General features: G+C 45.5%; 1 protein-coding gene across 1 annotated transcript in view; it reads right to left on the reverse strand.

The window, feature by feature from the left end:
* ANO2 (anoctamin 2) overlaps window positions 1–23,489 on the reverse strand; it is a 335,850-nt gene that overhangs the window by 14,524 nt on the left and 297,837 nt on the right. Inside the window, exon 21 of the mRNA XM_068560881.1 lies at window positions 376–528. Coding sequence (XP_068416982.1) covers window positions 376–528 — 153 coding nt within the window. The remainder of the gene's footprint in view (window positions 1–375; window positions 529–23,489) is intronic.

The raw sequence follows: 23,489 nt of genomic DNA on the forward strand, positions 1-23,489 counted from the left end.
CTGTAAGACAGGGAAAAAAAGGGCATCTGGCTCACTCCCGCCCTCAGCCCAGGGATGACAAGGCTGCAGTCAGAGTGCCGCCTTGCAGGCAAGTTACCAGTGGAGCTCTGCCGGGCCCCCCAGGGATAGGCTTGTCTGGAAAGGCTTAGGTGCACCCCTGTCTGCAAAGCAGGGGGCCAGCGGGGGGAGGGGGGATACCGTGGCCTCCAGCACCTGAGGAGATGAGGATGAGGGGCTCGAAGGGGTGGTAAGGGATGCTCTAGCCGTCCGGATGCCCGACATAGTGTGGGGGGGGCGGCCAGGGAGACAGGGGGAGGGTCGGAGGGAGGGGACGGGGATGGGCTGCATCGCCTCTGAGTGACGCAGGGGACAGACCGATATCTTTGGTTCGCACAGCATCTGGCCGCCTCAGCTCCTTAACGAACTTCTTCGCATCAAGCCGCACTTCAATGACGTTGTTGAGGAGGGCGAACACCGGCGCCAGAGGAAAGGAGGCCACAAAGAGGGTGACAAAACCAAACTGGATGACTAAGAGAGAGAAGAGCACAAGAGACAGAAAGATTTAGATGTATGCTTGCCTTGCAGCTCTGGCCCCTGTCTTTTCTGACCGGGGTCTCTTGTCCACCTTGGGCTCAGGCTCCCTTTCCGTCCTGCCCCACAGGTGGGGCATTTCTTTCTCAGCACCCGCAGGCCTGGCAGTCAGTGCCATCACTTAGGTGCAACGCTCTGTTGAGTTGAGAAGATACGAGAAAAGGAAAAGTCTCCACCCCTTCCTTTCCATTACCTTTTATCTCCAGTCACTCATCCTGGTCATTGAACTCAGAGGTTAACAAACTTCTTCAGCAAAGGTCCGGAGAGCGAATATTTATTTTTAATTTGAACTTTAGTTAATTTACAATGTTGTGTTAGTTTCTGGTGTACAGCAAAGTGATTCAAACTGAATCATATATATATATATATATATATATATATGCATATATATATCTTCTTATATAGATATGTATTTTTTTCAGATTCTTTTCCATTATAGGTTTTTTTTATGTTGTGTCCATTATAAGTTATTATAAGATATTGAATAGAGTTCCCTGTGCTATAGAGTAGGACTGCGTTGTCTATCTATGTTATATATAGTAGTTTGTATCTGCTGATCCCAAACTCCTAATTTATCCCTCCCCCCAACACTTTCCCCTTTGGTAACCGTACGTTTGTTTTCTGTGTCTGTGAGTCTGTTTCTGTTTTATAAATAAGTTCATTTGTATTATTTGTTAGATTCCACACGTAAGTGATATCATATGATGTTTGTCTTTCTCTGTCTCACTCACTTCACTTAGTATGATCATCTCTAGGTCCATCCATGTTGCTGCCAGTGGCGATATTTCATCCTTTTTTATGGCTGAGCAGATAGTAACTATTTTTGTATTGTCCTGTCATAATGAGCTAACTCTGCCATTGCGCAGTGAGAGCAGCTGTAGACAAACGTAGACCAGCGGGCTTGGTTGGGTTCCAATAAAACTTTATTTACAAAAGCAGTAAATAAAGTGGGCTGGATTTGTTTGCCAAGCCCTGATGTAACTTCAAAACCATCTCCCAAAGTTGGCCTCTTCTTCCCCTATCCGCAGTCGCTGTCTTTATTTAGAAGGTGGATTCATTCATCACACATGTACCGAGAGCTCCCTGAACGTCAGGCACTGTGCAAAGTCTTTAAGGAGGCAAAGGTCTGGACCCACCTTCAAAGGTCTGGACCCGCCTTCAAGGACCCGCCTTCAAGGAGCCTTCAAGAGAGAGGAATGTACAAAGATGTGCAAGGAGACTTCACATGTGCCAAGAGAGAAGGGAGGATGTACCAGACAAAGCGGAGACCGCAAGGAGAGGGCTCAAGCCTGCTCCGCGTGGGGACTGAGGGGAGTCTCCAGAAGGACACCTAAGCTTAGACTTGAAGGATGGGCCTGTCACTGCAGGCAGAGTGCATTACAGACTGCATCCAACCCCAGAAGCAGTGCGGGCAGAGGAGTGGAGGCGGCCTGTGCCGATCAGACGGCGTAGGGAGTCCAGGCCCCCATCATTTCTACCTGGACAATTGCATCCACCTCCTACCTGGTTTCCCTGTGACCAATCCGCCCACACTTCTACATCTGTTCAGCCCCAAGCGCCCAGTAATCCGATCCCATCACTTAACCTACTCACAAGCATTTCAGCTGGCTCCCCTCTGTTTACTGGATAGAATCCAGATTCCTTATCTTGGGACACAGGGACTGGACCATCTGCACCCAAGCTACCTCTCTAGCCCCGCCTCCCAGAATCTCTCCACAACCATCATGCTTCTGCCTTCCCGGACTCTGAGCTTCTCACCCTCCGGATTTCTCCCCAGACATGTCAGCTCCTTCCCTTCGATGGCACACGAGGGAAGGAGCTAGCAAACTCCTATGCGCCCCCAAGAACAGTCAAATGTCATCTCCTTGGTGAAGCCTGTTATCCCCTCCACTCCTTCCCCACCCTCTGTTACAGCCGCCACTGTGCACCGCTGTGATCCATCTACCCACATGCCTTCATTTCCCGCTAGAAAGGCAGGGCTCCAACCCTTGTAGGGGCTCAGTACAGATTTGCTGATGCAAAGTCAGACCTGAGCCTCAGGAAGGTCAGTCTAATAGGACTTCCCTTCCTATTAAGGCAAGTTATTTAACTTCTCCGCATCTGAGTCACTCCAGTTATAAACTGAGGATAGTAACAGTACCCACCAAATAGGTTGACAAAATGGTAAATGATATCGCATACGTAGAGTGCTCAAAACGATGTCTGCCACTTAATAACTGTCCAATAATGTTACCTGTTATGTGTACTGTTACTCTTATTGGAGTGCAGATGGCTGCAATGTATCCTGCACATGGACCCCTTAGACACACGTTTAAGGTGCAAACCCTGAGGGAGAGTCAGGAGGCCTGACTTCGAGCCCCGGATATGTTTCTCACCAGCCCTAGGTCCCTGGGCAATTCTCTCTGTTTCACTGGGCTTCAGCATCCTCATCTTTAAGTTGAAGACACCGGTTTAAATTCCCTTCAGGTCTGATTTGCTGTGATGCTGTAATTCTTATTCTCTTGGACAAACGTCAAGATTCTAGGATAGCCAAGTAAAGAATGAAAGACCAGGATCCAAACTTAAATTACTGAAATGAAATGAAATGAAATGAAATAAAATAAAATAAAAAGTATTCACAGAGGGATAAGCCTAACCACAGCAGAAGGTTCAAGACACAGAGCACGTGTAGAACTTCACCCAGCACAACTGCTTTTGATTTGGCCCAAGGTTGAGGGCTAAGGCTCCTGCTGACCCAGCTCTATCACAGCCACGGTCCTGGACGCCCAGTGGATTCTCGGCAGGCCCTACGAGACCAGCAGCTGCCAGTTGGTGACAAGACGTACCAGAAGGCACAGATTTGGCAAGGCCGGGTCCTTGGAATGACCGCCTGGCTAGCTAGCTGGCCGAAGGGGAGAAGAAATCTTCCCAAACAAGCTCTGGGAGCCAGTTCAAAATGCAGGGTCTATCATGTCTCTTAAAGGAGGCTTTGCTGAGTCAGGGGTGGGGTGAGGGCAATCGGGGGTGGAGGTGGATGGAATTAACAAGGAAAGCAAAACAGATGTTAGACTAGTTTTGTGAAACCTGTAAAATGCATGTCTGTATTTAAGTATACAGATGAACATATCTTTATTTCTGGAGTTCTAAGTTGGTCTTCTTGATTCTAATGAGCTCAGGTCTACAGAGCAAATGTTCTTCTTATAAGTGACTTCCTCCGGCAGAGCTGTTTAAACCCTCCAAAGCCCCCACGAGGACTTAGCAAGGCGACTGATGGGGCAGGGAAGGGGCAAGTTACCTCCGAGTGACTACAAATAGATACGGCATGCCCTCTCCACACTCATGCAAATGGCACTCAGAAATCCAATGTCCTTCCAGGAGCGTAGGAAAAAACAGGACTCTCCACTTCCTCAGCTTCCCTTCACATGAATTCCAAAGGCAGATCTGAACCCTCTCCTCTGAGGCTGCCCTGATGGTTTGCTTCTTCACCTTCACAAACTCTCCATCACAGGGTCCCTCTCTGTCCACATAATTTCCAGTGGTGACTCGACGCTAATAGTGCCCAGAAGTGATCCCAACATCGTAACATGTCTCTTCTCTTTCCTCTTCCAGGCACGCCTGTGTGTTCAGCACCAGACAACCTCAAGAGCGTGGACTCAGCAAAAGCCAGTGATGGCCACAGTCCTGTGCCTCTTCTGATGTTACTACAGGGTATCCTGGGCCAAGGGAAACCACCCTCTGAAGATGTCCCATTGCTGCAGGTGTTGCCTGCTTGGACTGGGTACACTGCCTATTTCCAGGAGTCAACCCAAAGAGGCAGAAACAAAGAGGAAGCTTTGTTTCACCTTGGGGAGAAAAACCCCCACAAAACCATAAACCTCTGGCATACAAATGTCAACTCCAAGACTTGCTTTTTTTGGTCAGAGGTCTAAATGCTGTATCAGATGGGCGTCCTTCCGAGGTCACTTTAGAGGGCACAATGATACCAGCCTTCACCAACACCAAGACTGGCTTCTAAAAATAGCCAGCCTCCAAGAGGCTAAGAGCAAGGCCGGAAATCCTCACTGGGCTGCATAATACAAGCTAGCTTGGCTCGACCAATAACAGATTAAACCTGGCCAAGCCAATTAGGGAGGAATTCATAAGTTGATTTTCAACTAAATCTTTACAAAGCCTGCTGTAAAGTGTCCCAGAAATACCAAGTTGAAAGCGTGAAGACTGGAAACCCTCATAGGCACAAACCCCACTGGGTTTTCTCTTCTCAATCCCCAGCCAGCCAGGCTCCTTTTAAAATACGCAACTATCAGCCCTGTGCTGCCTGATGCCAGAGGCAATTAAAATCCTGGCCTTGATTACCTGGGCTTAGGCTAAAATAACAAAGAGAAGTGGATTACACTCAACAAGATGGCATCCAGAAAGGACATTCCAGGACAATCTGCTTAAAGAAGAAAATAATATATCAGGTGGGATAGAGTGGACTGGCCAGGATTGGTGGAAAAGCTCTTGATGGAACACAATTTGTTATTCAGTTATTTAAATTCTTCAGTAAATATATCTACCTTCCCGTCACACACACACGATAACGTCCAGATCCTTGGTGTGGCACTCAAGACCCTTTGTGATCTGACCCTAACTTATTTTTCAAGACGCTATGTGCTCCCTACCCACCCCCTGTGCTCAGGGCTGATACTGAGCTGGGGTGTTTGTAGATCAAGTCGGCCTGCTTTCCAACCACTTCAGAACCATTTGGACTTCCCCAAATTCACCAAGTTTCCCATACTCCTGAGCCTTTGTACGTACCATGGCAATCTGTCAATTTCCTTCTCTTCTTGTCTGCTGGATGGATTACCATTTATGTATCAGGTTCAACTCAAACTTAACCTTCTCCATGAAGGCTCTCCCCTACCCCGCTCCCCACCCCTACCCCAGGCAGAACTGGGAGCCACGGGCACCTCCCCTCCTCACTCGCATAATGCCTTGCATGTGTCCCTCTACTTGTTTACTTGACTTGCTCCCTGGACGGCAACCCCCTTGAAACCACGGACATTTTTGACTCTTTTCCAAGGTCCCACAATTTTGTGAGGCGCCCGTCCCATAGCAGACGTTTAGAGGTTATCTTGTTTCATAAACACAAACTCATTGTCACCAGCTGTAAACACAAACACGAAAAGAGGCAGACGGCTAAAATGTGTGAATGGAAATCATTGTGCTTAGTGAAGGGGAGCGAGAGGGGGCCGTTAGGTTCTAACACATCCACATGGCACTTCCCAGCGCTGTCACGCCCACAGAAGGGTTCGAAGAAAGTTGGTTGTAAAACCAGTCAGTTAGGAAAGTCTAATTCTAATGAAAATAACTATAGCTTTTTTTTTTTGGAACTTTCTATAATTTAGTAAATTCAGAAATTTTATAATATAGTCTGCTTAAGGCAGCAGTCCCCAGCCTTTTCGGCACCAGGGACCGGTTTCTTGGAAGACGGTTTTTCCACGGACGGGGTGGAGGGATGGTTTCGGAATGATTCAAGTGCATTACCTTTATTGTGCACTTTATTTCTAGTATTATTACATTGTAACATATAATGAAATAATTATACAACTCACCATAATGCAGAATCAGTGGGAGCCCTGAGCTTGTTTTCAATTGCCACTCACTGATAGGGTTTTGATATGAGTCTGCAAGCAGTTGATTTATTATGGTCTCTGTGCAGTCAAACCTCCCTGCTAATGATGATCTGCATTTGCAGCCGCTCCCCAGCGCTAGCATCACCGCTTCAGCTCCACCTCAGATCATCAGGCATTAGATTCTCACAAGGAGCGTGCCACCTAGATCCCTCGCATGCGCAGTTCACAGTAGGGTTCGCACTCCTATGAGAATCTAATGCTGCCGCTGATCTGACAGGAGGTGGAGCTCAGGCGGTAATGCGAGCGACGGGGAGCGGCTGCAAATACAGATGAAGCTTCGCTCACTTGCCCTCTGCCCACGTCCAGCTGTGCGGCCCGGTTCCTGACAGGCCACGGACTGATGCCGGTCCGTGGCCCAGGGGTTGGGGACCCCTGGCTTAAGGGGATTAAAAGCTGGGGGCTTAAGAACCCCCCCCTGTCATGAACCGCTAATAAGCAACGCAAGGGAAGGACTCAGGAACAAGTTGGCATGAGTTTCTCTTCGGGAGAAACGGTTACTGAAAAGATTCAGCTAGAAACAGCCCATTAATATAAACACGTAGGTAAAAACACCACGGGAAGGTCATCGCTGTTTATTTCATCAGCCTGTATCTCCAGCCCTTGCCCAGTGATCCCCTTCTCCTAAGGGCAAGGGAAGACACTGTGCACAGCAGTGAGTGTCTGGTGTAAAAAGAAATGCAAGTGTTGATGGACCACGTAAACAGGAAGAGATAACGAGAAGAAGGCCCGTGAGCTGGTTCCTTGGCATGGACCTCTATTGCCCAGGAAAATAGTAGCAGTCTTTACAGAAGTATAAGAAGGTTCTCAGTGTCCATCATTCACCACTTATTCATTCATTCACTCATTCATCCAACAAGCATTTATTGAGCACATCCTAGACACTGAGCACTGTGCTCGTTGCTAGGAAACAAAGATGAATAATTACTGTGTCATCCTTCCAAGGGCTCATAGGTTGCGGTGGAGAAGATGGACATGTGAGCAAATCCTGGCTGTGTGTTGGAGTTAGACCTCTAAGGGCAGCATTAACAGACTGCAGTGAGTACCAGGGCAGGAGTAACTCACTCTCACCGGCGGGCCCGTGGAGGCTACAGAGACTCACGACCGCTGGGCTTCACTTGAAGAACAAGTCAAAGAGGCATCTGAAGGTTTGCTGGATGTTTGGTCATTAACATCTTTCCTGCCAGTCACTCATCCAAATTCACAGACTACTTAGGAAATAAAGACAATAAGTGGAATTCCCTTTCAATCTGCATAGGGTCACCTGGGGTTTATAAAATGGATCAGATTCAATTCAGAAACCCTGGAAGTCATAACAGGAAAGACTAGCCTTGAAGCCACGGCTTGAGTATTAAGAGTTTACCGCCTACAAGTCATCACAGCACCAGGACAGATCAGCAAGGCACGTTTTCTCCATTTCTTTGTGATTAAGGGAGACTGGGTCCCCTCCTTTCCTCACTCCCACGTGAATTGTGAAATATTAACTCCTTCAGCTGAAGGAGGGAGGACGAATGACTTTCTGAGAGTCCCACTACTCAAGAACTCAGAGTCTAGTTATAACAGCTGATTTTAGGTTGATAGTAGGATACAGACCAGTCCATAAGCAGCCCTCTTCGCTGCCTTGGGAACAGAGCTTAGGGTCGTGGGAGTCTTCAGACATGAACCCCGCTGATGGCCACAGAAAAAGGCAGAACATGGTTCTCAGCCACAGGGAGCTTAAAGGCCTGGAGACTACGGTCTTCTGGAAGAAATGTGCCCATTGCTCCTCTTCTATCTCTTCTGAGAAAAACTCCAAACCCTCAGAGGTCATGAAGCTTCAACCAACAATTCCTAAACACCTACCATGTGCAGGCAGAATGCTCTCTGGTTCATAAAGTAATCTTCAGTGTCAAGTATTATTATCTCCATTGTACAAGTGAGAAAATAGCCTCAGAGAGGTGAAGTAATCTTCTCAGGGCCACACACCCAGAAGTCAATGAAGCTCGGAGACAAAGATAGCTTCTGACGCCAACCAAGTTCAAGGTCCTTTCACTGCACCAAAATGTACATATTCAACCCTAAGGCAACAGCACCCCTTCCCCCTGCCTAGTCACTCCCATGCATCTTAGGTTTCCTTTATTGGATCTTCTCTGATCTGATCTCTTTCTGTCAGAGAATGAACTTTTATCGATACCAGCATCCCCACCAATCTGTACAGGTGTTTTCCCTCCCCAGAGTGTCTTCATTCTCGTACATGTGTCTTCTGCAGGGGGCACACTGCAGCTGAACCTGATGTTCTCTGTGCCATCGCTCCTGTCTGCCCTGCATTTGTGGCACCTCAAAAATCTTACATCAGTTTCTTAAAAGTAGAGAGAATTGAGTTTGTGAGCTCTACTGATTCGTTTCTGATTTTCAGAGAACCACCTGGTGAATTTCCAGCCAATGTTTATTTAGTGAACAAATGAATGGCTTGGCTTACTCACTCCTGTTTACTTTTTCCATCTGCAAAATGGGATGTGAGGGCCAGTTACCCACGCGTCCTTCCTCTCATCCATCCATCCATCCATCCATCCATCCATCCATCCATCCATCCTCCCATCTGGGCTGGGGTAATGCAGTCAGTGAGGTGGAAAAGCAATGAAAATAGTCAAGGCTGAAGAGAAGTTCCCAAGCAACAAATCCCTGAGAACCTTTGTTTGCCCTTACCTCTTCCCAAAGGGCTGGGGCAAAGTCAATGAAAGGAACACATAAGTAAGTTTACGGTGTTTTAGAAAAAAGGAAATAAAGAACAGAGAAAGGAAGGAGACACAAATATGCAAACTCTAAGGACCCACAACTGGGCTGTGGTTGAGCAACAAAGTTCACTCTGAGCTTCCTGGTTGACAGAGCAAGAAGAGAAATGGGAAAGAGAGAGTTCTCAGTATTTTAACCTAAAATACTGCCTTCATTCATTCACTCACTCACACAGGCATTTCTCGAGCACTGACTGGGCATCTCCTCTACGTCAGGAGCCTTCCAGGCACGGTATCCAAGTACACTCTTGCCTTTTCTCTTAAGTCTTCATGGGGAAAGGGGCTCCTAGCACAGACAATGACAAGCAATGTGTGCTTCAAAAGAAAAGGAGAGACTTGACCTGCAACTCACCCTCCTCCCCAGAAATACCGGAACGAGACCCTAGATGCTGCCTGAATTACGTTTAAACGGCATGTGGAGAAGACGGCAGGTGCCTGATTATCCAGTGGGATGACTCAGTTTGTATAAACAGGATGGCTCAGGGAAAGGAATTTCCTGATTCTTTGAGCCATTGCCTTTGTAACACACACACCGGGAGTGGTGTGACAGAATACAGAGGCTTCAGCGCTGATGCTGTACAGATATTCTGGAAAATTTCTTCACTTACAGCTAAGGCAGCCTTGGGACTGGTTTTCCACATCAGTCTCTTTTGGAAACTTGGAAATTACCCAGTGTGGTCCCTACTGTCCATGACCAAAGAATATGAGAGCTGAAAGGAATCTTGGGTGTCACCTGTCATCATTCTCTCTGGAGCCTCAATCTCTTCTACTCTTTATTTAATAAGTGACCACGTTTACTTGACCATTTCCATGGTGGGCTACTCAGCGATGCCTGTAGCCAGCTCTTTCTGTTGTTCTTTATTCTCTGGCTCATTTGCAAGTCACTGAGACTTTGGGATATTTGTTATAAAGCATTATCATACTAGGAGTTGACTATTACATGGGGTATTTTGCCTGACCTACCCAGATAATTTTACAAGTCCATCCATTTGTATTGCTGAACGAGACCTGCCCTTAGTGGGATAGCATCCCCTAATTAAAAGCACCTCAAAATAAGGAATCTTGGCCCCTGGGGGGAGGGGGAGGAGGAGGCAGACTGTCCCAGCTATATCAATACATCCAGGGTGTCTGGAGAGCTTTGAAAATGGTGATATCTGTAGTATCTAATTATCACTTTGTCTTCAAGGTCCTCACTACAGGATCACCTCTTTCATTCTTTATTCTTCTTCCTTCATCTTCAAACTTTTATTGAGCACCTACTGTATGCCAGGCCCTGTGGTCAGGTGTTGTGAATAAGACACAACAAGAAGCTCCCATCACAGTTTAGTGAATAACAGGAAGCTAAGTTGTTGGCCTTCAATTGCATCACTTATTTATTTGATAAAATGGTGATAAAACTTAATCAAGAGAGTCTTTTGGAACTAGTCACCAAACTCCTCTTAGAGGATTAAATTCCGGCCTACGTTTTTATGCCAAATTCCGCTCTGTAGAAGTCAAAGGCTGTGAGCGTCCGGAGGCCTTAGCTCACAGCTCTTAAAGCAACTAAAGAAATTCCTCTCGTCAGGCCTTGAGGAAAAGTCCACAGCTGGGCTGTGAGGGGTCTGTGGCGAAGGTGCTTGAAGCCCGCTCTGAGGTGGGGGCCAGTGATGATTAATGTCATGGCTGCTCCCGGGCCAGCATTCTTCCCTCCCCTCCGAGCCGGGGAAGGGGGATTACCCTTGAAGTCCTTAGTAAGCTCTTCAGGAAAAGGGTTTGACATTGGAGATTCCCTCGAAAGCTGACCGCTCCCCTCCCAGGTTTTGCAGTCTAATCCCTCCCTCTCCCTCTTGGGTTTCTCTTTGTCTGGAGCCAGCCCATTCCCCACCACCCAACCTGCCCAGACGGGGCTCCCCATCACCACCGCCCCCTCCTCGGGCCGACTCCCAGCCTCCCCTTCGCCTCGTGGCCCCTCCCCCCAGGCCTGCTAGGCCCCAGTTCCAGCTCAATTTAGAAAAATGTAAATATAGTACATCTCTCCCTGCCGCCTCCCTCTTCTGATGACCTGCCTCACCATTACAACCAACAGGCCCCGAGTGGGCTCAGTGTACTTCCTGTCAGCATGGGTGGTCCTGGGGATCACAGGGAAGGAAGCTGACAGCTGAGAGCAGGGCCAGGGATCACCGTGTCAGGCACACCAGAGGGAGTGGGCACCTTTGGTTTCACTGCTCTCATTTTTGTTCAAAGCCCAAGACAAGGGCCTTTCTGGGACTGGGGAGGTCTAGCCCATTGGGACAGAAAGAGGAAACCTCACTCTGCCCCATGCCTCCACTGAAGCCCAAGTTCCTATTGGTCCTGATGGGATTCTCCTGTGGAATGGTCTGGAAAAAGACTCTAGTCTCAGTTCCACTAATGGGTCTTCGGGGTGACCCGAAGCAACTTGTATCACACCCTGGGCCTCTTGGTTTTGAGATGCACTGTCGAGCTGGTACGTATGAACTAGGATGTCAGCACCGGAAGGGACTCTGGGGGGTAATCTGGCCCAGGTAAGGGGCCCTGGGGGTCACCTAGTCCAGGAAAGGGACCCTGGAGGCGATCTGGCCCAGGTTAGGGACCCTGGGGGTGACCTGGCTTGAAAGTCTTAATTCTTATCAAGACACTCGATGAATGACGATTCTGCACACCACTTGCTTCTACTGGGGTAGTGAGGTTTTGTGCCTGCAGACACCTCCCTGCTCCCTCACTCAAAACTAACCTAGCAATGTGAGAAGGTGAGGGTGACACTGACCCTGTTTTACCTTATGCTTTTTGAAATATATTCGCAGTAGTAGCAGCACATTACTGGTGACACATTACACAACTGGTTAAGACCGCAAGCCAGTGGGTTGCACCTCCGCAAGGAAACATTCACCATGTGGTCTAATTCCCTATGATGCTGAGGAGGAAACGAGGTCCAGAAAGATGTTGTGACGTGTCCGAAGTCACCCTGCTGGATACAGGCAGAGCCGGATTCACATCCAAGACCCCTGAAGCCCTGGGAAGGTGGGAAGGAGAGAGACTGCTCCCTGTACCTGACGGGGATCATCTGAAGATCAAAGGGGCTTTGAAGACAGGGGTGCAGAGAAATAGGAAGTCGTGGTACGACTGCCGCTGCCAAGCCTTAGGTACCCAGGGGGATGCAGAAACTATTGCCTCCAGCAAGGTTCTGACATCTGGACCTCTGTCTTCTCTCCCACCTTCTGTCTTCTTTCCCAGCGCACTACCCGTGAGCAGCATGGACGTGGACGGGCTCACATTACTCCTTCTCCGGTTTCCCTGGCTTAGTCCCCTGGAAAGGAGCTCATAATAGGCCTGGGGTGGGGGAGGGGAGAAGGCAGCCGCGAAGGGGAGGGGGAGAGGGGGCGTGGAAGGAGGAGGAGGCAGAGAAAGAGAAAGAAGGATAACCGCCACCCTTGATAATCCACTCATGGGATTATCAGCCTGTTAATAATATACGAGAGTGGACGCCAGCACTACTACAAGTAAGATTGTTTCAGCCCGGATAGGGCAAAGCTAGATAAAGGGTACCCTCATTTATTCAGTCACCCCTTTGCAGACTTCTCCAGTGTTTTCAGGGCCCATGCAAGGCCCTGAAATTAGCTTCCAGTAGGGTATGGCTGTCTCGGGAGGCGGCTTGTCTGAAAACCTGGGAGGGAGGGGGGACTAAAATACTGTGGACGGGGGGAGGGGCAAGGGGAGGGAAGGGAAGGGACCCTTTGAGCAGGAGGTGACACAGAACCGGTTTTGTCCATGGGGGTGAGAAGACACAGGGAATGCCAGGGCAAGGGGCACAGACACGGTCAGGCAGAAACAGAGTGACGTGTGGGCTGTGGGTAAGGAGCGCTTGGTGGGTTCACTCTGGCGGCACTAAGAATGTGTAAAAGAATCTCAGGGTGAATAAATGGAAAAGCTGCCTCTCCAAGGCCTTGCTCAGGATGTGGGCACGCTAGAGGCTTCTGAACAATGGATGGTAAGACCAACACCACCGTAGGAAAAGAATCAGAAGGCTGTAGGGAGACGCTGGCGGCTGTGAGTGGTGGCACTGAGGGTGTGGCAGGGAAAGCACCAGGGGTAGGAGGCTATAAGAGGCTGAAGGGAACGGAAGGAGCAACTTCCAGAAACACTCCAGAGAAAGACCAGCCCTGCCGGAGGGGAGGCGTGCAGACAGCAGAGTGAACGAACAGTGATGTCCCGGCTTCTGAGCCAGGGGCCTGGAGGGTGGCGAGACCATAAATGTGGTAGAGAACCCGGAAAAGAGTCACGGAACCAAGTCTCTGAGCAGACGGGCTGAGAAGTGTGTTCCCCGAGATGCAGTCTCTTCCTGGCCTCATCTGAAGTCTCAAAACAAGCCTGAGGTGGCAGCTGGGAGACAGGAGTCTTGTTCCCAGTGCAGAGTCTGTCCTGCCCCTGTCGGCACTTTCTGGGGGACCCAAGGAAGCTTGGTGGGCGAGCAGTCACAGGCCGGGGGCAGAGGAGAACGGACAGCCCTCGGTCATGCACCTCTGCTAAGGCACAAGGCAGCCAGAGACCCCCAGCCTCTCAGACGCAAGCAGAGGGGGCTGCATTTTTTCTGTGACAAGGAGGCCCTTTCCTGTAACCACTGGCCCATCACTCTCTGCCTCTAAACCCTGAGGTCCTGGAGGGCCCGGCCCCCTTTGTTGCCTCTGTGCCCCGAGTGCCTGCTCAGGGCCTGACACAGTATTGCCCCCGGCGTGGAGGGGAGGGGCGCTGCAGGGGCCAGGATGTGAAACTGGGCTGAGTTTCAGTGCAAGTCTGGGGGCAACACCGCCCTCTGCCCGCTTCCACAGGGATCAGTGACTGCACCCCTGAAGGCCAAGGAGCAAATGAAAACCAGAAACGACTTTTCTTGAAGGGAAACTCCGATGATACATGTGTCTCGCTTTGGGTCTTGGGAGATGAAAATTGCTGCATGTAAAAAATAATAAAAAGGACTTCCCTGGTGGTCCAGTAGTTAAGACTCTGCGCTTCCACTGCAGGGGGCGCGGGTTCGACCCTGGTTGGGGAAGTAAGATCCCACATGCCGTGCAGCGTGGCCAAAAAAAAAAAAAAAAAAAAAAAATAATAATAATAATAATAATAAATATGACCACCATGAAATGGGAGGCCGGCCCAAATATCACGGGATAAAGAGCAAGGAGGCCTCAGTTTCTCTGCCATGGAAGGAAAGGGAGTGGGAGGGCCATTCCTTCAAGAAATAGTTTATTGAGCCCTTACTATGTTCCAGGAGCAGGGCTGAGTGCTGCAGGCAGACAGGAGTGAGACTCAGTGTCTGCCCCAGAGCACTGCCATTTCCTCCTGGGCCAAAGCGGGTCCAGGAGAAGAGAGGAACTGAGGATGGGAGAACTGAGGATGGGAGAGCAAGAACCTGCAGCAGCAAATAGGCCAACACAGGCCGGGTTAGACCCACCAGATGTGCACACCTGGGTGTCCTCAGATGCTGTGCCTAGGGGGTCTGAACTTCATCTGCAAGGACCTCAGTAACTAATGTTGAAGGATTCTAAGTAGAAAAGATAATACGTTCTGGATTGCGTTTTAGAAAAGCTATTTTAAAAGCTGGGAAGGAAAAGGCAAAGAGGGAGTGGAAAAAGAAGCAGTTAGGATGTATCTGCAGTCATTCAAAGGAGGAACGGTGAGGACTTACATGGAAATCCAAAATTCTTAGTAGAGACTGTAGACCAAGAAAGCCACCCTGTCATTATCAGTAAACAAAGGATGCTGGGGCCATCAAGCCATCAGCCACTGCAGTCCCCATACTGTGCACCCTGAGGGGATTAGGGATGGGAAAAAAAACCAGGATACTGGCCCCAGATAGCTGAGGTGCATATCAAAGGAATGATTTCAATGAGCCCAGACTCCTGCATCTTCCTGTACAGTACTGAGAAAAGTGCTAAATTCATTAACTTAAGATGTCTGCTTTTTCCTTAATTAACAGTAATCTTTTGATGCTCCAAATACCTGTTTTTTTTGTTTGTTTTCTTGTTTTTTTGCAAAAGTCTCCCAGGCTTAAAAGTCCTCCGCATGCCTGCCGAATAAAACATAATTCTCAACTCTTAGGTGGTGCGATTTTTTTTTCAGTCGACAAGGCAAAGCCAGTGAGGTAAGGAGCCATGGATAAAAAAGACTCTGGATCAACCTGAGCAGGCCTCTCCCCAGCTAGATGTGATGCAAAGTCAGAAAGGAGTCACGGAAAAGAAGTCAGGGTCTACACCAATTCATGGATGCGTCTCCTGAATGCTGAAGTGCAAATTTGCAACTTGATGAGACAACTTGGATGCAGCTGCAAGGGTGTAGAGGCCCTGGCCTCTGGGGGGAACCTGTCCATGCGTTTCCATCAGCTAGGTCATTCTTACATGTCTTGGTGGGTATATCCAGAGAGCAGGGGAGACTGACAGCTCTTGCCCCTTCAAAATAACAATCTGACTTTTACTCCTTATAAATAAGGAACTGTGCAACCACCAGTGCACCTCTTTTTCTATTCAGAGTTTGACAGAACTGTAAGCTCAAGACTAAGAGAAATGAGATCCCCTGTAATGACAGGAAGAAATTCATCTCCTCGCCCACATGAATGGCCTGAGGGCCTCAAAGCTTGGGCTGCATTTAAGAAACCAGAGGAGGCTCTAAGAGGGATAATTGAATTCCTGAGTCAGGAAGACTATAGTGATTATTTTTTGGATGACTAGAGGAACAAACATTTGTGGGTCTGAGATAAACAGATGACAAAAAGAGCCCATCTGAGATGCCAGACTTGACAAGCAGGGCCCTAAGGCCTTTGTGTTCTCTGGAAGGACAAGCATCTTGGAATGTTTATATCTCAGGCTTCTGAGTGTGATTCTTGGGACTGCCTTGGAATCTCGTACCCTCAGTCTTTAAACATTATTGTCTGATCCTACTGCCTGATGGGATGGGAGGAACCTCCAGGGCTCACTACATGCAGGGGCTTCAGACTGTTTTTAGTCAATTCCTAGATTAAAGAGAAAGAAACCAGACATTTGACACTAACAATGGCGGCTGATAGTCACTGAGAGCGTATCCAGACCAAGTGTTTTAACTACTCCAGATTCATCTCCTAGTTTTCAGAAGCATCCTACAAGGTAGGTGCTATTTTCATCAAAAGATGCCACTTTTCAGATGAGGAAATCTGGCCTGGCTGACTTGAAGCATCAAGCCATGTAGGACAGGAAGCCTGGCAGTTGACCCCAGAGCCCATCCCTAACCACACGTAGCCTACACTGCTAGAGGAAGTCATCGTTTGGTAAAGTTTATTCTGCAGCCTAGTGTTTGATCGTACATGGGATCAAATACTCCCTGAAAGGGTGAAGAGGATAATCCAGAGATACTAGGGATGAAAGACATCTAACTCAGAAACACTGTCCTGGGACTCGCCTGGCAGTCCAGTGGGTAAGACTCCGTGCTGCCAATGCAGGGGGCCCGGGTTCGATCCCTGGTCAGGGAACTAGATCCTGCATGCGTGCTGCAACTAAGAGTTTGCATGCTGCAACTAAAGATCCCACATTCTGCAACTAAGACCCGGAGCAGCCTAAATAAACAATTTTTTAAAAAAGAAACACTGTCCTTGTACTTATAGAAAATATAAAAAAAAATAGTCATGTCTCTAAAATGATTGATAACTTAGCAAAATGGCCTAAAGGGTTCTGTGAGTTTCTGTGGAACCCAGCATGGAAAGCCCATGTGTGGTCCAGGCTTCCTCCCCCGAGACAAGGCTGAATCAATATCAATCTGAATAGCTGGAGAGACTGTCCTGGTCTCTAAACTTGTTCCTCCCTCTGGGTGCCTTATAAATGTTTCATGAATGAAAGAATGAATGAACAAATGAATGTGTCCACCTGTGCTTCCTCATTCCCTCTCTATTCCCCTCCTGCACTAGCTGCCCATTTTCCTCAAGAGAAACAGAGTTCAAACATAGTCACAGCATTGACCAAGATTTTACACCTGCTCCCTATGACCTGATGCAAAATGCAAACTTGTCAGATCCCCCTTACAGTTCTCCAATAATCCCTGGTCTTTCTCTGTTCCCTCCCTACTCCAAAACCACTATTTGCTTTGTCAACAGCTACTCACGGCCATGAGACTCTTTGGACTTGCCCGTCTTCTGCCTTGGAATGCTCTCCCTTACTCAAATTATTAGTAAGTAGACCCTCAGAATCAGAAGGGACCTTGTGGATCAAGTCCAATCTCCTACCTGGAGTGGAAACCTCTTTAGAACATCCTTGACCCACCATCAACCAAGCCCTGCTTTGAAAACGATCCTTCATTTTCCACTTAAAATTATTAAAAACTTACCTCTGTTAAGAAACTTTCCCTCATTAATAAATAAATGCATTCATTCCCTCACTCGTCTTTGTTTATCAGGCATGTTGAGTGCCTGTCACGTGCCAGGGAATGTGCTGGGCTCTAGGAGACATGAAAAGTCATGGTCCTCACTCACTGCTCTTTAGATGGGTCTGCAAAAGAACAGCTATATGAGTACTATTACCATAATTCTGTAAGATACACCATCAGTGTGTGCACCAAATGCAACACTGGGACAGAAAAGCAAACAGTTAATGCTTCCTCTCAGCAGGAATGGGGCTAGGAAGACTTCACAGAGGAAGCACCGTGAAAAGCTAAGTCTTAAAGGATGAGTCTGGAATATTCAGGTCAACAGGTAGAATGAGGTGGGCATGGGGGCTGGGAATCTCAAGCTGACTGCACACTGATCTTTCTTTCATTATCACTTGACTTCAGGGTAATAAATAATTTGTACCCATTGGAAGAGTATTTCGTACGTGTTCTATGGCGAAGGGAATTGGTCTAGTCCTTTCAGAAAGCAATTTGGTAAAATACATCAAGAACCATACAATGGCCATTCTTTAGATCTAGCCATCACATCTGGGGGAGTATATCTTGAGGAAGTAATTACAAATGTGGAAAAGATTACATGCACGAAAATAATATATACTGGATTTGTGAAAACAGGGGAAAAATTGGAAAATGAGCCTCCAAGGCACTTCCTTGGAAGAAAGGTAAATAAACTATGATCCATTTATTAGAGGGTTGATTTATTATGCAGCTGTTTGTTTTAAATATTATATGACAATTTGGAAATATTTATTCATATAAGGCTAACTGAAAAAGGAGAAATGTGTGCACATGATCACAACTTTATTTTTTAACTCATAAATATTTAAAATACTTAAATGTTTAAAATATGTGTTACTCTTATAGGAAAACATAGGCAGAAAACTCTATGACATAAATCACAGCAAGATCCTTTTTGACCCACCTCCTAGAGAAATGGAAATAAAAACAAAAATAAACAAATGGGACCTAATGAAACGTAAAAACTTTTGCACAGCAAACGAAACCATAAACAAGAAGAAAAGACAACCCTCAGAATGGGAGAAAATATCTGCAAATGAAGCAACTGACAAAGGATTAATCTCCAAAATTTACAAGCAGCTCATGCAGCTCAATATCAGAAAAACAAACAACCCAATCCAAAACTGGGCAGAAGACCTAAACAGACATTTCTCCAAAGAAGATATACAGATTGCCAACAAGCACATGAAAGGATGCGCAACATCATTAATCACTAGAGAAATGCAAATAAAAACTACAGTGAGATATCATCTCACACCAGTCAGAATGGCCATCATCAAAAAATCTACAAACAATACATTCTGGAGAGGGTGTGGAGAAAAGGGAACCCTCCTGCGCTGTTGGTGGGAATGTAAATTGATACAGCCACTATGGAGAACAGTATGGAGGTTCCTTAAAAAACTAAAAATAGAACTACCATATGACCCACCAATCCCACTACTGGGCCTATACCCTGAGAAAACCATAATTCAAAAAGAGTCATGTACCACAATGTTCACTGCAGCTCTATTTACAATAGCCAGGACATGGAAGCAACCTAAGTCTCCATCGACAGATGAATGGATAAAGAAGATGTGGCACATATATAGAATGGAATATTACTCAGCCATAAAAAGAAACGAAATTGAGTTATTTGTAGTGAGGTGGATGGACCTAGAGTCTGTCACACAGAGTGAAGTAAGTCAGAAAGAGAAAAACAGAGTCAGCTCTACCCACCACCAGAGCCTCCCATCAAGCCTCTTAGATAGCCTCAACCACCAGAGGGCAGACAGCAGAAGCAAGAAAAACTACAATCCTGCAGCCTGTGGACCAAAAACCACAGTTACAGAAAGATAGAGAAGATGAAAAGGCAGAGGGCTATGTACCAGATGAAGGAACAAGAAAAAACCCCAGAAAAACAACTAAAGGAAGTGGAGATAGGCAACCTTCCAGAAAAAGAATTCAGAATAATGATAGTGAAGATGATCCAGGACCTCGGAAAAACAATGGAGGCAAAGATTGAGAAGATGCAAGAAATGTTTAACAAAGACCTAGAAGAATTAAAGAACAAACAAACAGAGATGACCAATACAATAACTGAAATGAAAACTACACTAGAAGGAATCAATAGCAGAATAACTGAGGCAGAAGAACGGATAAGTGACCTGGAAGACAGAATGGTGGAATTCACTGCTGCGGAACAGACTAAAGAAAAAAGAATGAAAAGAAGTGAAGACAGCCTAAGAGACCTCTGGGACAATATTAAACGCAACAACATTCGCATTATAGGGGTCCCAGAAGGAGAAGAGAGAGAGAAAGGACCAGAGAAAATATTTGAAGAGATTATAGTCGAAAACTTCCCTAACATGGGAAAGGAAATAGCCACCCAAGTCCAGGAAGCGCAGAGAGTCCCATACAGAATAAACCCAAGGAGAAACACGCCGAGACACATAGTAATCAAAGTGGCAAAAATTAAAGACAAAGAAAAATTATTGAAAGCAGCAAGGGAAAAACGACAAATAACATACAAGGGAACTCCCATAAGGTTAACAGCTGATTTCTCAGCAGAAACTCTGCAAGCCAGAAGGGCGTGGCATGATATACTTAAAGTGATGAAAGGGAAGAACCTACAACCAAGATTACTCTACCTGGCAAGGATCTCATTTAGATTTGATGGAGAAATCAAAAGCTTTACAGACAAGCAAAAGCTGAGAGAATTCAGCACCACCAAACCAGCTCTACAACAAATGCTAAAGGAACTTCTCTAAGTGGGAAACACAAGAGAAGAAAAGGACCTACAAAAACAAACCCAAAACAATTTAGAAAATGGTCATAGGAACATACATATCGATAATTACCTTAAACGTGAATGGATTAAATGCCCCAACCAAAAGACATAGACTGGCTGAATGGATACAAAAACAAGACCCATATATATGCTGTCTACAAGAGACCCACTTTAGACCTAGGGACACATACAGACTGAAAGTGAGGGGATGGAAAAAGATATTCCATGCAAATGGAAATCAAAAGAAAGCTGGAGTAGCTATACTCATATCGGATAAAATAGACTTTAAAATAAAGAATGTTACAAGAGACAAGGAAGGACACTACATAATGATCCAGGGATCAATCCAAGGAGAAGATATAACAATTATAAATATATATGCACCCAACATAGGAGCACCTCAATACATAAGGCAACTGCTAACAGCCATAAAAGAGGAAATCGACAGTAACACAATAATAGTGGGGGACTTTAACATCTCACTTACACCAATGGACAGATCATCCAAAATGAAAATAAATAAGGAAACAGAAGCTTTAAATGACACAATAGACCAGATAGATTTAATTGATATATATAGGTCATTCCATCCAAAAACAGCAGATTACACGTTCTTCTCAAGTGCGCACGGAACATTCTCCAGGATAGATCACATCTTGGGTCACAAATCAAGCCTCAGTAAATTTAAGAAAATTGAAATCATATCAAGCATCTTTTCTGACCACAACGCTATGAGATTAGAAATGAATTACAGGGAAAAAAATGTAAAAAAGACAAACACATGGAGGCTAAACAATACGTTACTAAATAACCAAGAGATCACTGAAGAAATCAAAGAGGAAATCAAAAAATACCTAGAGACAAATGACAATGAAAACACGACGACCCAAAACCTATGGGATGCAGCAAAAGCGGTTCTAAGAGGGACGTTTATAGCTATACAAGCCTACCTAAAGAAACAAGAAAAATCTCAAGTAAACAATCTAAACTTACACCTAAAGAAACTAGAGAAAGAAGAACAAACAAAACCCAAAGTTAGCAGAAGGAAAGAAATCATAAAGATCAGAGCAGAAATAAATGAAATAGAAACAAAGAAAACAATAGCAAAGATCAATAAAACTAAAAGTTGGTTCTTTGAGAAGATAAACAAAATTGATAAGCCATTAGCCAGACTCATCAAGAAAAAGAGGGAGAGGACTCAAATCAATAAAATCAGAAATGAAAAAGGAGAAGTTACAACAGACACCGCAGAAATACAAAGCATCCTAAGAGACTACTACAAGCAACTCTATGCCAATAAAATGGACAACCTGGAAGAATTGGACAAATTCTTAGAAAGGTATAACCTTCCAAGACTGAACCAGGAAGAAACAAAAAATATGAACAGACCAATCACAAGTAATGAAATTGAAACTGTGATTAAAGATCTTCCAACAAACAAAAGTCCAGGACCAGATGGCTTCACAGGTGAATTCTATCAAACATTCAGAGAAGAGCTAACACCCATCCTTCTCAAACTCTTCCAAAGAATTGCAGAGGAAGGAACACTCCCAAACTCATTCTATGAGGCCACCATCACCCTGATACCAAAACCAGACAAAGACACTACAAAAAAAGAAAATTACAGACCAATATCACTGATGAATATAGATGCAAAAATCCTCAACAAAATACTAGCAAACAGAATCCAACAACACATTAAAAGGATCATACACCACGATCAAGTGGGATTTATCCCAGGGATGCAAGGATTCTTCAATATACGCAAATCAATCAATGTGATACACCATATTAACAAATTGAAGAAGAAAAACCATATGATCATCTCAACAGATGCAGAAAAAGCTTTTGACAAAATTCAACACCCATTCATGATAAAAGCTCTCCAGAAAGTGGGCATAGAGGGAACCTACCTCAACATAATAAAGGCCATATATGACAAACCCACAGCAAACATCATTCTCAATGGTGAAAAACTGAAAGCATTTCCTCTAAGATCAGGAACGAGACAAGGATGTCCACTCTCACCACTATTATTCAACATAGTTCTGGAAGTCCTAGCCACGGCAATCAGAGAAGAAAAATAAATAAAAGGAATACAAATTGGAAAAGAAGAAGTAAAGCTGTCACTGTTTGCGGATGACATGATACTATACATAGAGAATCCTAAAACTGCCACCAGAAAACTGCTAGAGCTAATTAATGAATATGGTAAAGTTGCAGGATACAAAATTAATGCACAGAAATCTCTTGCATTCCTATACACTAATGATGAAAAATCTAAAAGAGAAATTACAGAAACACTCCCATTTACCATTGCAACAAAAAGAATAAAATACCTAGGAATAAACCTACCTAGGGAGACAAAAGACCTGTATGCAGAAAACTATAAGACACTGGTGAAAGAAATTAAAGATGATACCAACAGATGGAGAGATATACCATGTTCTTGGATTGGAAGAATCAACATTGTGAAAATGAGTATACTACCCAAAGCAATCTACAGATTCAATGCAATCCCTATCAAATTACCAATGGCATTTTTTACGGAGCTAGAACAAATCATCTTAAAATTTGTATGGAGACACAAAAGACCCCGAATAGCCAAAGCAGTCTTGAGGGAAAAAAATGGAGCTGGAGGAATCAGACTCCCTGACTTCAGACTCTACTACAAAGCTACAGTAATCAAGACAATATGGTACTGGCACAAAAACAGAAACATAGATCAATGGAACAAGATAGAAAGCCCAGAGATTAACCCACGCACCTATGGTCAACTAATCTATGACAAAGGAGGCAAAGATATACAATGGAGAAAAGACAGTCTCTTCAATAAGTGGTGCTGGGAAAACTGGACAGCTACATGTAAAAGAATGAAATTAGAATACTCCCTAACACCATACACAAAAATAAACTCAAAATGGATTAGAGACCTAAATATAAGACTGGACACTATAAAACTCTTAGAGGAAAACATAGGAAGAACACTCTGACATAAATCACAGCAAGATCTTTTTTGATCCACCTCCTAGAGTAATGGAAATAAAAACAAAAATAAACAAGTGGGACCTAATGAAACTTCAAAGCTTTTGCACAGCAAAGGAAACCATAAACAAGACGAAAAGACAACCCTCAGAATGGGAGAAAATATTTGCAAATGTATCAACGGACAAAGGATTAATCTCCAAAATATATAAACAGCTCATTCAGCTCAATATTAAAGAAGCAAACACCCCAATCCAAAAATGGGCAGAAGACCTAAATAGACATTTCTCCAAAGAAGACATACAGACG

This window comes from Eschrichtius robustus, chromosome 13 (genome assembly GCF_028021215.1).
Source record: "Eschrichtius robustus isolate mEscRob2 chromosome 13, mEscRob2.pri, whole genome shotgun sequence".
NCBI classification, from domain to species: domain Eukaryota; kingdom Metazoa; phylum Chordata; class Mammalia; order Artiodactyla; family Eschrichtiidae; genus Eschrichtius; species Eschrichtius robustus.